General features: G+C 41.3%; 1 protein-coding gene across 2 annotated transcripts in view; it reads right to left on the bottom strand.

Moving 5' to 3' along the window:
- Positions 1 to 15,403, bottom strand: part of AKAP13 (A-kinase anchoring protein 13) — a 333,471-nt gene that overhangs the window by 108,949 nt on the left and 209,119 nt on the right. The window contains exon 1 of one of the 2 annotated variants that reach the window (XM_021099911.1): positions 7,383 to 12,198. The exons of the other annotated variant lie outside the window; for it this stretch is intronic. Coding sequence (XP_020955570.1) covers positions 7,383 to 7,463 — 81 coding nt within the window. The 5' untranslated portion in view covers positions 7,464 to 12,198. Of the gene's footprint in view, positions 1 to 7,382; positions 12,199 to 15,403 lie in introns of those variants that run through there. 2 annotated transcript variants of the gene reach the window in all.

Here is a 15,403-nt window from a genome sequence, read left to right as displayed (position 1 = left end):
AAAAGGTGAAAAGAATGTGTAAGAGAGCAGAGGCAGAACACACCAAGAGAAAAGACACATGGAAGGCAGCATTCATGTTAGGTAATACACATCTGGAGGTGGAGTAGCTTGGAAAGCTCATACTAGCTGGCTTCTTAAAAACACAAACAGCAAAAGTAAATGTGTATTAGGAAATGCAAATAAATCAAAACCATGGAGCGATACCACATCACACCCACTAGGAGAGTTACTGAACACACACACACCAGAAGAGACAAAAAAACCCCAGAAAATAACAAGTGTTGTCGAGAATGTGGAGAAACTGAAACCTTTGTGCATTGCTCTTGAGAGTGTACAATGGCGTAGTTGCTGTGGAAAACAGTAAGGGGGTTCCTCAAAAACTTGGAATAGAATTACCATATGATCCAGCAGTTCCATTTCTGCATACACACCCAAAAGAATCAAAAGCAGGGACTTGAAAAGATATTTGTACATCAATGTTCATAGCAGAACTATTCACAACTAAAAGCGGAAAAACAACCCAAATGGCCAACAGATTAATGGATAACAAAATGCAGGGAGTGCCCATTGTGGCTCAGTGGGTTATGAACCCAACTAGTATCCATGAGGATGCAGGCTTGATCTCTGGCCCTACCCAGTGGGTTAAGGATCCGGCAGATCCAGCATTGCCACGAGCTATAGTGTACATTAAAGATGCAGCTTGGATGTGGCATTGCTGTGGCTGTGGTGTAGGCCGGCAGCTGCAGGTCCGACTGGACCCCTAGCCTGGAAACTTCCATGTGCCAGAGGTGCGTCCCTCAAAAGACAAAAACAAAAACAAAGGCAGTATGAATGCAATGGAATATTACTCAGCCTTAAAGTAAGAAATGAATTCTAACATATGCTATAATATGGATGAACCCTGAAGACATTATGCTAAGTGAAATAAGACAGTCACAAAAGGACAAATATAGTATGATTTCCCTTAAACAAGACACCTAGAGTAGTCAAATTTGTAGACAAAAAGTAGAATGGTGGTTGCCAGGGACTAGGGGGAGGGGGAAATGGGGAGTTACTGTTTTACAGGTACACAGTTTCAGATTTACAAAGATGAAAAAGTTCTGGAGCTAGATAGTGGTATATAATAGTTGCACAACTGTACATTTAAATGTGGTAAATACTGTTATACATTTTTTCCACATTAAAAAAAAAAGAGTGTGCATTAGTTACAGACAAGCAAGCTTGTTTGGAGAGAAGTCAGGCAGCCCACGGTCAGAGGGAGCGCTGGTAATCTGGGCCAGATGTGACCAATCATGGTCAATGCCATTAACCAGAGGACAAACTCCTTATGCACAGAGTGTGGAAAGAATGTCAAAACATGTATCAGCGTTTTCAACCACATCCTGTATACAGTGACAGTAATGCCAAGCAGATCATATTTATGTGTGAAAAATACTGTGCTTCCTATATAAGCAGCTGTTTAAGAGGTATAAATTAGATTACAAAACATCTCTCCCTCCTTCTGCCTAGTTTCAGACTCACTGATGTGACAGATAAATTTGCCCTGGTATCAGGTCTATTTTTCAACAACACCACTGTTTCTCACACAATGAGGCAACTTAAAGGCCATGCCATGTGGCTCCAATTGAAACATTTTCAGAGTGCTTGCTATAGGTCAGAGAAAATGCCAGGCCCTGATTATATACATGGTAACATCTCTTCTCATGTTAATCTCTTTTTCCAAAAGGTGACCTCAGAAGACAGAGGTTTCTGCACTACTGGATGATAAGCTGGTTCTTTGTACTATTGACACTTTTCTTGGCCAGGTCTGAGACTAGGCCTGGCAGAAGATTCTGATCACCAGCAGAATCAGAAGACTAGAAAGAAACAACAGTGTTGAGATTGCTAATCATTTGAGTTTTAAGAGAAAAACTAAGATAACGATTAATAAGCCCCTTCATCTACGTTTTGCCCTATGGAATCTTTGAACTATTAGCAAAATACAGGGTTGGCAACTGAATGAGTAGGAGAGGGAATAGTTCAAAATGACTCTGAAATTTTGTTTAGTAAGTAGCTGGAAACGAGGAAAACAGACTCTGCCATTAAATATCAATGTCCCATGGAAGAATAAATTACCAAAAACCACTTGCCGGCTCTGGCTCCATTTACGATTCTTTAGCAAAAAAACAAACTTAGCCCTTTGTCCATGATCATGGACACTACAGATACTGAACATCCAAAGTTCTGGTGGGTTTCAGTACATACAGAACATGGGATAACAGAAGTTAATTCAAAAGAAACATAGACCCATGCAGGTAATTTTTGGTTCCTATCATGAAGCCTGGGACCCATGCTGTGTTCTCATCAGTTTTAAAAGAGAGCTGGACATATTTTCAGCAGAGAGGGAACTGTATTTTGTTTTTGGCAGTGTTTCTGCTACTGTTTATATATCTGAACATCCTAATAAATTACAGCTCATGGTTACACCCAGCCTTCCCAGCCAGTGCCTGTATTTACTTCCTCTGCAACTGTCTCAGGAGATCTAGCCAGAGTTACAGGCTGAACAAAAGGAAGTAAAAACCCCACCATCTGGACAGAGAAGCCAATGCTTGAGTCAAAATCTTTTCAGGGAATCAGACTATAACTGAGCAGATAGGCATTATTGTCTTCAATCCTTAGCCTTCTTATGTCTTTTGTTTGAAGGGGTATGCAAGCATCTTAGAGCAAGTAAACTTCTTAAAGGATGATGTGAGTTTCTCTGGGAATAAACCCTGGAACTAAAGACAAACTACTCCTGCACTTTCGCTAATGAGCTCAGGTGGCCTGCCCAAACATGGATGGGGAGGGGGTTGTCCTGCTCTGTAAATATTTTCATTCAATGTACACAAAACATGTGCAAATCTTTTAACCATTCATCTGATACTCTGAATTACTAGTTACAAATTATACTCGCAATAAGTCATCAGTAACATGAAGAATCATGTCATTATTAAGAGGCACTATTTTTCCAAGTACGCAAAGTTATAAAACTAGTAAAACAGGAATGCTCCCTAAACTAAAATCAGTTTAAGTTAGCAGTCAGTCCTAGATTCTGACCCCCTTTTTCTTGGTATGCTAGCTTTGCAGTAAGTTCCTGATACTTGATGTCCTCCTGTGTTAAGAGCGGTCTCCTACTCAATACTATCGAGTTAGCTGCTGAACTGCATTAGACAAAGGCTCCTATTGTTCACCAACTTGTGAGGTCAATACTAGCTTTTTGAAGGATCCTGGGGAAAGTGGGCATGTTAATACCAAGGGGCCTCCTCTAACAATTAAAATTCTTCATTATCCCATTTTGTCCCTGTGACTCATACTTACCAACCACTTACCGTAAGACCAAGAAGTCATATCTGCATTGGGGAAGACGGATAACCAATATGGGGAGGAAGAAAGTGTGTATGTGTGTTGTGTACTGGGCTGGGGGATGGAGGAGTGGGTGACCAAGGAATACTATCAACCTACGGCCTTTTATTTAGAAAAAAATTCACAAAGAAGGTAAGATTTCAGAGGATGTTGTAGGTTGATGATGAGAATAAAGAGCTGATCTGGAGATAAGACCAATGTACCTAGCCTTAGGGAAATCTTAAGAGAAGGATTTGATGCAGAAGGGCTACCATGAACTAAGTGCACAGAGCTAACAAAAGGAACAGATCAGAATGCAGAATGAGCCAAAGAAAGTATACGGACATAACAGAGAATGAGAATTTCAAAGCTAATCTACAGTGAACTATTAGGATGTCAAGGGAAGGGACTAGAGTGGTAAACATGTGACACCAAAGGGACAGGCTTACGATCCAAATTATGTGATGACTGTCATAATTCATCTCTTCTTTTTTTTTTTTTTTTTTTTTGTCTTTTTGCTATTTCTTGGGCCGCTCCTGCGGCATATGGAGGTTCCCAGGCTAGGGGTCGAATCGGAGCTGTAGCCACCGGCCTACGCCAGAGCCACAGCAACGCAGGATCCGAGCCGCGTCTGCAACCTACACCACAGCTCACGGCAACGCCGGATCGTTAACCCACTGAGCAAGGGCAGGGACAGAACCCGCAACCTCATGGTTCCTAGTCGGATTCGGATTCGTTAACCACTGCGCCACAACGGGAACTCCCATCTCTTTGTTCTTATCCTAACCTTATCAGTATATTAAATACAGTTTACATAATATAATGCTTTTGAATCCATACTTAAAAATCTTAAAAGATTAACTCGCTCAATTAACAAAACATTTTGAGCGTTTAATATGACTTAGGGACACTGCTTATTGAGTGTTTAGATATAGTGAATAGATGAAAAAATTACAAACTCCTCAGTGTAAAAAAAGTAATCTTTCCCAGGAAAAGAAGAGTGAGAACATATACATCATCACCTGAAAAAAAGTGGCCTATACGCCCAATAATTATTTTTTAAAACACTGATTAAAAACAAACAAACACTGAAATTCAAAATGGAAGATAACTGGAGACCAGTTCTGAATGATTTTTTTTTTTTTTTAAAGAACTGTGGGGGAAATCTGCTAAAAAGTCTGTGACAAAATGAATTTAAATGAGACCATGCACTTGTCCAAAGTGCTGTAGGTGGAATACCTCCAAAGGGAAAGAAGTGACTGAGATATGACTGTGATAACTTCTAAGTCTCCTTCCAATATGAAAAATTTAAGACAAAAAATACACATATATATGTAAAAACTGATAACACACATTCATGTAATAAGAGGATAGCAAGAAAAAAAAGAGCTCTGAAAACATTCATAGCTGGGGCTGCATCCTACTACCTACCAGGGCTGAACTGTGAGAACTCTGGAAAATTACTGATGCTCTACATCGCTTTTTTCCATATATAAAATGAGACAAATACTGGGAATGTAAAGATTAAATGCCTATATCCACTTCATCCCACTTCAGACCACAAAACCATTTTTATCATGCCTGGACTACCATAATGGCAACCTAAATGATGCCCGCATCCCAGAATCATCTTTTAAAAACATAAACTGAGAAGTAACATGGCCAAGCAAAGCAAACCCCTCACCACAGCTGTCACGGCTCTACTCTTTTAAGCCTTGCTCATGATTCTCATCACAATGTCCCTACCCATTCTTTCCCACCGCAGGGCCTCTTGGATTTGCTGTTCCTTCTTTCTGGAACACACCTTCTTCCCTTGGTAGAGCTGGCATCTTTTTATCCTCTAAAGAATAGTTTTTTAAAGGCACCTCAGAAAGATCTATCTGAAATAGGTCTTCCCATCATTTCCTATATTGCACTATACTGTAGTCTCACACTGCTTATTTCTATCAAATCACGTACAATAATTTGTATTTTTTTCTCTATTAACTGTCTGTCTTTAAGCAACATGAGGACTTTGAAGACCCGTGTGCCCCTTAGACCGAGCACAAAGTCCGGCACGGAGCAGGTTATTAACACTGTCTTCCTGTCGCCCTCTTGTAGCCTTCTTCTCTATCTTCACAGCAAAGAATCAACACCAAACTGACCCGCCTCATTTCAAGCTGGAAACAGTATTTTCAGGATTCCTCATGTTTACTTAGTTGAAATAAATGCCTGTTTTCTGAGAAGTGAAGATTTCCCTACTAAAAATCTTTCATTATATAAAGGCAGCATGGTGCAAAAAAACCAAACACAGGTACATCTAAAAAACTAATTATGTCCTTTAATAGCCGTGGCCTTGTAGGACAAAAAAAATTCACATGGCTCAAGTCCTTCACATCCCTTACCCTGGCTCAAGAGAAGCCTCAAACTCTTCGTAGGAAAATGGGAGAAACAGTTGCCGCTGACAAGCCAGTCTCAAAGGAATAATGTATATGGAAGTGTTTTGTTAAAACTGGAAAACAGTCTCTACAAGGCCAATAATAAGCCTGTGTTGATTTAGCTCCACTAGTAAAGGCTTTCGTGCCCCTCGAGAGTAGAGAGCACCGCACATTTTGTTTTAAATGTAGCACATTCCTCACAATATACAGACTGGTCTTTTCTATCCTCCTTCCCTTTTTCCTTCTTTGCTTCTTCCCTAGACAGGTAAGATCACAGAGTCAAGCAAATAAAGGTCCTAAAAACTAGGCTCTCCTAAATATATGAGGACAAAAATTTTGAAACATTACTGTGATTTCATAGTGAAATCACATTTCAGAGAATGTAAAATCAATAACTTGGATCAAGTTCACTATGCCAAGTTGCCCACGACTCTCAGCCTAGGCCTGGAAAGTCAAAGCACCACCTGATAGTGATTATATGGGACAGTGATGCCACTCCACCACAAATCACGGCTCCTCTACCTAGCCCCTCGCACAGCTTGGTGTTATTATTCATTGGCTTCTGTGTCTAGCCTTCTGAGCCATTTTTCTTGGCCTCAATGGACCAAAGGGGGAAAAAATTAAGGAGTCTCAAGTAATAAGCTGAATTGATAAATCAATACAAGAGCCCTGCTATTTCCCTAACCAGGGCAGTACATTACTACTTTGCCTAGACTCTGCTGGCTCCACACCCTCACAGGTTCAGAGACTGAAGTTCTTTTGGCATCTGTGCAACATTTGGTTGGCTTCCAATTTCCCCTGCCTTTGTGAGAAAGCTGCTAAACTTCCAAAAAGTGTTCCTTGAGTCCAACATTCCCAGACTCCCATCTTATGGCTGGAAGACTCCTTGCTAATTTTAGATTCCAGGATGCCTTCTGTGAGCAATTAGCCATCCAGAGTCTCCGCCCCCATCCTGCTTAGACACCAACATTACTAATGGGAGAAAACAAACAAATACAGCTATTAACAGTCAGAGGCTAGACTTGAAAAGTAGTCAAACCAAGCGGAAAGGGTCACTTTGCCACTTTAATAAATAGACTGACCGGAGATCCTTCCAAAGGAAGTAAGTACTATCTTTCCCCTAAAGAGTTGTGAGTAGAGACTGCAGAAACAACAGATAGAAAAGATTCAGGCAAAAGACAGACTAAGAAACAGAGGCAGAAGGAGAGAGCCAGAGAAGGATACGCCACAGATAGGGGGCCTGGGCTGGGGATGACAGGGAGAGAGCAATAGGCAGAGACATCTCAGGAAAGAGCAACTCTGAAGATGAATTTCTCCCTCTATGATTTTCAAGGCTATGAGGTTCTCCTAAGCATAAGAATCCATTTCACGGCAAATAAAATGACACTGAAACACTAAGGGGCTCAATGCTGATTCTCAAGCACCCACTGTTTCTGTTCAGATATTCTCTCAAGAACCTTAAGATCACCAACCCAACGCCCTTCCCTTCCCTGATTCCTCACTGTTCTGACCGACACACTTCTCAGCCTTTCTCCCAAGGACCTAGTCACTGGATTCGAAGACACAGAGCCTGAGTTTTGGAATGGATGAAGTGTGGCCCCTTACCTTCAGCAACACCACGTCCACAGTCCTGTGCACCTTGGAGATGTCACATAGGCTGTAGCGCCTCTTGTGCCGTTCATACATTTTGTCCAAATGCAGAAGAGAGGAAACAAGATGCGAGAGATGTACCCACTGTCAACTTGGGGGGCCAGTGTGCTCGCCCAAGTCCAGAGTTCCAAATTTCTCACAGTGAGCTGGAGGGGACTTGTGCCTTCCAGACTCCTCTATGCATAAAACCCTCAAGGGGCTAAAAAAAAAAAAGAATTAAAAAGAAACCAAGCAGAATCCCAATTCCTTGAACCAAGAACTTCCTGGCAACTTCAGAGCACTGGGATGATGAATTTACAACATAAACAGTAAATGCCTCCTGATGCTATACTTTATGCAGATCTTGACGGAAGGAAAAGCACACGCCGTTTTCATCACTGGCGATAACTCCAGTAGAAAAATTAAGAATTAACAGGCTGCGCATAATGGCCGACACACGTGCGGGAATAGCCCAAAGCAGGCAATAAAAATCCAGTATGTACTTTGTCAGGAAAAGAGAAAGAGAAAAAGGGAAGGCAACTCTATTTCGAAGGGATGCTAGGAAAAAAATCTGTTCATTAAATCCTCTTGTTTAAAAAAGAAAAACGAAGACAAGGAAAATCAATTTTTCCTTTACGGGAAAAAAAAAAAAAAAAAGCTGAAGCTTTGAGATTCTGTTCAAAGTAAAGAGTCTTTAGTCAGCCTCTTGCTCACCAGGCAGTAGGGCTTGATTCCGATTTCAGTTGAAAATATCTAATGACAGCAGAGGGAAAAGAGGAGAGGAAGGAAAAAAAAAAAAAAAAAAAGACCACTCCTCCTTTTTGCTCCCTCCCTTCTTGGGCGCTGGCCCTTCCCTACCCCAGCCCCCTCTCCCCTTTTCCCTCACTCTCAAGAACGTCACTACTTGCCCTTTCAGCTCTGCACCAGCAGCCCCGGAGGCTTGAAAACCTAATTGCAGTGGTGGGAACATGATTCATCCACAGACGAAGAAGAGAAAAACAAGGCTTCCTTTTCCAACCCGCTTCCTCCCCCCTCCTCCTCACGCTGTTCCCTAGGAAAAAGGCTCTGTCAGGCATTTCCAGATGCACCCTGAGTGCTCTGATGCCTGGGCAGTATGGTAATAAAGCGAGGGGGGTGTCATCCTAAACACCACAGGCAAGTACAACATATTTATCTGTCCCATGAAGTTGGGGAAACTGAAACTACCCAAGGCACACACTGTATCTTTCTGCCAAATGCAAACCAGTGATTTAATATGAGAAAAATGCTAGCCAGATATTTCAGGGCTATGTCTCTAGGATCCAGAAGAGGTTACAAAAGCCTTGTGTGACAAGGCTTTAAAATCATCAAAAGGTCAGGGTTTTTCTTTTTTTTGTTGTTGTTGTTTTTTGTGGGGAGGAGAGAAGTGATGTGGGAGGGCTTTAAAGAAAATTTAGGAGGAAAGGAGTGGGATGAATGGGTAAGTGTGTCAGCACTTTTTGTGACTAAGAACTGTCACCTGGCTGGGACTTCTTCCCCCTTCAAAGCCTCCATTCATGTTAACTGTGGCTCTGTTACTTCGCTGGCCTGTTTTACCATCTGGGAGCCCTCCAGCCCCACCCTAGCCAAGATTCTCAGGGGCAGACTTGTTCTAGAATTCATCCTCTCACTTGAGTCATGAGTGATCTGGGAGGGAAAGGAGAAGGAACGGAGTGAAACAGAAAGGGAAGAAGAGTGGGGAGAGGAAAAAATGAAAAGATGTTCTCCTAAGAGCATTAGGCTGCAGACATTTTCCTCAAGAGGCTAGAGGAGTCCTTAGCTAGACCAAGAGAGTGTGAATGAGGGGCTCAAAGACCATAACTGGAAGGAAAAAGAGACTCAATATCTAAATTTCTATCACTATCAAAGAGCTGGTGATAACGCTCTCCAGGAGCTATAAAAGAGGTATAGAAGGTCTGGTGAGTCACCGTTTCCTTGGGTCAGGCATTCTAGTCGCTAACCAGCTCAAAGCAGAGCAATGCAGCAAACCCTGCTAGAATGCAAGCATTTGTCTCATGTATTTACACACCACAGCTATGGCTCTAACCAACTCAGAGCCTCGGTGGGGGAGGGCCCTCTCCCCCTAATCCTCACAGCCTCATCCAAGGCAGGAGGTGTACAGCCCCTCCCCTTCCCCACACGCCCCCAGTGAGCCTTGGTTCTGTGATGATACTAATGTGCACGGTGAAACATGTTGCTTTTCATTAGAGTAATATGGAAAATGGTAGAAACCAGATGATTAGAGACATTACAAAGTTGTAAGTAAAATTCTAGCTCAGGCTTATCAAAAGGGTGGGACTTGGCCAGGGATTTTTATTTACAAATACTTTGAAACTATGTGGTCTAGGGCACAAAGTTCCTTTAGGCTTTAGTGTGGGGAAAAACAGAGAGCTCATTATCTTTTCTGTATGAACTTTCACCAAGCTATAAGTTAGAACTCCACCTCCTCCCCATATAAACACAAAGCTGCCTCCCCTCTGTCCTCAATATGGTTTATTCCTCACTGCCACTCCCTTTGGTTTTTAATTAGAATCAAATGTTTCCTGCTTCCAAGGTTCCCAGGCATCTCCCTAGGGGATCACGGATGCTTTAATCACCATAGAGTCTTTCTATTCCCAACTTCATCTAACTGTTGACTTAAATGTAGATAATCTATACTGATTTAACAGATATACTGTGCCTTGCAGAAAAGGCAAACAAAAGAAAACAAAGATCAAGATCTCTGTCCAGATGAAGTTTATATAATTAGAGAGAAACCTGTTTCAAAATATAATTGTCTGAAATGGCCCAGATGCCTGTTTTGAGACAAATTAACTTTTAAAAATTTCTGATATATGCTGGCTTTGTGCTACAGGCTGGATATCTAGATTTCCTACTCTTTCTGTACACATGAACACATTAAAAGGACTTTCTTGTGTATTCTGTTCCTTCTTGGAGAACAAATGCTCTGGGTGGGGAAACACAGTCTGTTTTGCTTTCCTCTCTGGATCTGTTCAGCACTCTCCACAGCAGAGAGTCTGCAGCCTGTGCTTTTGCTGCTGATGTGACAATTCCAAATTTTTATCAAAAACATCTGGAACCACTGAAGTTATTGTTAGGATTTTGAAACACAAAAACCAATCATTTTATATCCAAACCAGAGTCTCAACCTATGGATTTTCCTTTTTAGAATATTTCTCCTTCTCTGAGCTTGGAGTAAAACATGTTTATTATTTACAACCTCTTACAACAGATTAATTATAATCTCTCTTTTCTCTGTGTCCTTCATCCCACTCTCTAACCACAACAAGGAATCCTAAATTCTTGAAGCAACCTGTGCTTAAAGTCTGTTCATACCACAGGTCTAACATATATTCCTTAAAGATTCAAGAAACTGAAGTGTAAAAATATTTTACACATTTTCATTTTAACTCTAGCATTTCTGTTCACAAATTAAACTTTCTTTTGATATTTAATTCTAAGATCTAACACCTTACCCAAAGTATTTAAGCATTATTATGGGTCAACTCTATCTGACTCCTTTTCTTTCAGTTTGCACAGAACCCTATCTAAAGTACCATAGCAAAATTTCTGAATTGGGACACCACCTAGTGGGTATACTAAAGACTTAAACAGAACACAAAAATCAGTAAACATGGCAGGGGGGTGGGGGGATAGTGGAGGGAGAAAGAGTATCTACTGCTACTAAACATTTGACCTGTAACATCAAAATGAACTTATAAAGTAATAGCGTGTCACTGGCTGAAAGACCCACCAATGACCAACTTGGTCTCTGTGGGGAGCCCAAGGTGAAACTCAAGGGTTGTTTCCATTCCTAGGTGTGCCACCTACCTCACTGGGCATCCTCGGGTAATTAATTTGACTCTGACGGACTGGGTTTGTAGAACTGAACATGAGAAGGGTTGGACACTAGATCATATCTGAAGTTCTCTCCTGATCTGATATGGTCAGTATGAGACTAACAAATCTTTATCACTTGCCATATATCTCATAGGATGTGGGTAGATGCATAGGAGAAAGAAAAAGGAATTGAGAAATTTTCTCAAAATCTCTTATAGAAAACATGTAGTATAATCTTGCATAATTCTATTTTCCACCTCCACTTTTCACAGGAAATGAGAAGGAAGGAAATGTCTACCACAGTCAATTTTCATTAATCTGTGATTTCATTTACTTAAAAATAGTGAGTCGTCAAGGGCTACACATTTTTCTGATGGCAAAATTTACTGAAATACATTATTTTTATTATCAAACCTCCATCTGGGCATCTCCCAGTCTGTTTAAAATAACAGTCTGCTTCAAATAAAATGCTTGAGTATTTGAGAAGAGGAAGAAGGAAATTATTGACAACGGCTGCAAAGGCATTGCTTCCAGCTAGGATTTCCTTTTTAATTTCAATTTAGGTGTTTAAGCACTACTGGTCCAGGAGAGGGAGGCCTAAGGCCCCCAAACCCCGCATTTCTTCCACTCAGATTTGGAGGTTCCAAGACGGTTAAGATAAAAGAGTAAAAGGAGAAGAAGAAGGCCTTAAGGACAAGTCATCAGCCAGTCAGCAATTCTCTCCAAATAAGCATCTGGCAGCAGCAAGTAGCGCCACTGCTTTAACCCTTTATTGCCTCTTTCAAGAAGAAACCAGAACACAGTCTAGCTGGTAGCAGCAGATTGGTTAACAACAATGGCAGAAAGTAATTATATGGACCAAAGTTAGAAAAGACAAAGCTTGGAGTTCCTGGTGTGGCTCAGCGGTTAACAAACCTGACTAGTATCCATGAGAATTTGGTTTCGATCCCTAGCCTTGCTCAGTGGGTTAAGGACCTGGCATTGCCGTGAGCTGTGGTGTAGGTTGCAGACAAGGCTCAGATCCTGCGTTGCTGTGGCTGTGGTGCAGGTTGGCAGCTGTAGCTCTGAGTGGACCCCCAGCCTGGGAATCCCCATATGCCATGAGTGTGGCCCTAAAAGACAAAAGAAAAGAAAAGTACAGACAAAGCTTTTAAAAAATGTATCTTCACAAACTTGTGTTCCTCCCAGGGAATAGGTCTCACTGAACAAGAACACAAATGTTAAAAACTTTACTAAAATTACCAACAGCTAGGTGACATAACAGGAGGGAGAAGGGAAGAGGAGGAGGAAAGAAAGGGAGAGAAATGAATGAGAATCTCATTTGGAAAACTGGTGACAGGAGAGTTTAATCTCTAGGGCAGGTCTTCTGGAGCAAGATTTATTAACAACAAAAACACTCTGTAAAATATTTTTTTAAAAAGGAAGGAGTTCTCACTGTGGCACAATGGAATCAGCAACATCTCTGTAGTGGCAAGATTCAGGTTTGATCCCTGGGCTGGCACAGTGGGTTAGAGGATCTGGCGTTACCACAACTGAGCTTGCATCTGATCACCAGTCATGGAACACTATATGCAGCCAATAATAATAATGATAATAATAACAACAACAACAACTGAGTATTCCATGTTTGCCAGGTACAATTCCATTTATCCTTCATAAAAAGCTACAAAGTGAAACAGCATTGTCTCTTTATTGATGAGGAAAAGCTGAACTCAGAAGTTTAAGTCAGTTGCATCAGGTGACACAGCTAATAAAACAGGTCTGCATTAAACTGAGTTCTGGAAGTTTCCTGGTGGCTCAGCAGGTTAAGGACCCGGCATTGTCACTCCTGTGGCTCCAGTTGCAGCTGTGGTATGGGTTTAATCCCTGGCCCAGGGATTTTTTGGCCACGCATGCTGCAGGCATGACCAAAAAAACTCAAAACAAAATAAAACCAAAGACAAACAGAAACTCAGTTCTGTAGATCTTTCCTTCCCTATAAATCTTATTTTGCCTTGAGTAATCCTAAATTAAAAAAAATGAAACTATCATGAAGAAAATACAAGTTAAAATTTGATGAAAGAAACTTAGAATTCGTTACTCATGTCTTGGGCATTCTTACATCTGATTTTACACAAATGCCAAAGGAAAAAATTTTATTTTTTCCGTAAAAATGACAAATAGTTCCTAATTTTAGAAAGTACAGTGTGTCATTACATTAAACAGACTCAACTTTTTTGCCAACATTTTAATACTAGACATTTAATTTTTTAATTGCTTCTCATGATGGTAAATATGTTACAAAAATCAGAATGAACACATACAACACAGAGAATAAAAGATTTCTGGATACTGACATCTGTTCTCCAGGTCTTCTTTAGAATGACTAGGCATACTGTTTATAGTTTTTCTCTTAGGAACAAACATCGGTTACTTCTTACGGCACCATTTCAAATATTTAAAGATACCTATTATGACTCACCACCCTCCTCAAAGCTTCTTTTCCGGATCATGATTCCCACACCTGCTCCTCATGCCATGAAATTTTACACGGAAAATCCATGGTATTGTTGTCATACTACAACTTCTCACATGTCGCTGAGCTGAAACCAACAGCTTTTCAATAAATGAAAGTAGTTGAATCATTAGACAAATATTTATTGAACTGTGTTTGGCAGAGAGGACACAGCAGTGAACCAGGCAGACCTTAAATAGCTACAATAATGTGTGTGAGAAGTGTCAGAATAGAGGGATCACAGGTATACCACAAGGACATCTGCCTTTGGATGTAACATACTCTAAGACCCAGAAAAGGTGGGCTGAGGAAACGCTGACTAACTGGAGACCTGATGGATGAGTAGAAGTTAACCAGGCAAAAGGTGCATGTGACCTAAGGTGGTGCGGGGGCGGGCAGGGGACTCTGTGTACAGGTTGGGACAGAGGACTGAGTGCTAGGACCCACAGGCAAGAAAGAGCAAGGGCAAAGGACGAGGCCTGGGCAGCAAAAAGAGGCCAGTCTGAGATGACCACGCTAAGTGTATTCAGGAGTCTGAATCACTGCAACAGAAAAAAAAAATGCATGGAGGGTTATCAGCAAGGGAAAGGCATGATTGACTCAGCATTTCAAATTAAAAAAATTTTTTTTTCTAGAGCACACTCAATAGACAGGAGGGAGCAAGATCAGAGGCAGGTAGATTAGTTATAAAAGTGTTAAAGAAGTTGGCTGAGATGTTAGTGGCTTGAATTCAGGTGATGAAAGTGGAGATCAAAAAAGGAAACTGAGAAAGAAAAGAAAAGATAAGAAAAGGAAAAGAAACTGAGGGTCCAAAGATATCCACATTAACAGGTATGGGGGTGGGTGGGGGAAGGAGGGAAACAAATGTTCTGCCTGACTAGGATTCTGCCTGGGGCAACTAGGTAAACGGTGGAATGGAAAACACGCAGGGGGCAGAATGAGATGAGATAATGAGCTTGGTTTTGGACACAGAGGTTTCTCAGAGATACCTAAACAGAACCATGTAAGCAAATGAACCTGTGTGGAGCTCAAGAGACCAGATGGGACTAGGCACAAATATTTGGAAGTCAACACACACATGTGACATCAAGGAAACAAAAAGACTGGTAAACAGTGCCAAATGCTGTGGAAAAGTCAAGCCAAAAGAGGTCTGGATTTTACCATGTAAATGTTTCACGGACCTTGGTGAGAGCAAGTTCTGCTATAGGAGCAGAGTGATGAAAGTAGAATTTCAACATTCTACCATTTCTTAGGGGAAATTTTAAGTTCTGCCTATATATGCCACTTTTTCTAGTTTTCTCTTAAGACACTACGCTTTATGTATTTATTTTATTCTCTCTCTCTTTTTTAAGGCTGCACCACAGCATTTGGAGGTTCCCAGGCTAGGGGTCGAATTGGAGCTGCAGCTGCCGGCCTACACCACAGCCACAGCAACGTGGGATCCAAGCTGTGTATGAGGCCTCACCACAGCTCACGGCAATGCCAGATCCCTAACCCAACGAGCAAGGCCAGGGATTGAACCCATGTCCCCATGGATACTAATCGGGTTCTCCAACCATTGAGCCACGATGGGAACTCCCATTTCACCCTTTAGACAAAGTGCCTTAGGGAATCATTAAAGAATAGGTTACTATAGGATGGCTAA

This window comes from Sus scrofa, chromosome 7, assembly GCF_000003025.6.
Source record: "Sus scrofa isolate TJ Tabasco breed Duroc chromosome 7, Sscrofa11.1, whole genome shotgun sequence".
NCBI classification, from domain to species: domain Eukaryota; kingdom Metazoa; phylum Chordata; class Mammalia; order Artiodactyla; family Suidae; genus Sus; species Sus scrofa.
Note: the sequence above shows the minus strand (reverse complement) of the source record. Positions and strands in the feature narration are given on the sequence as shown.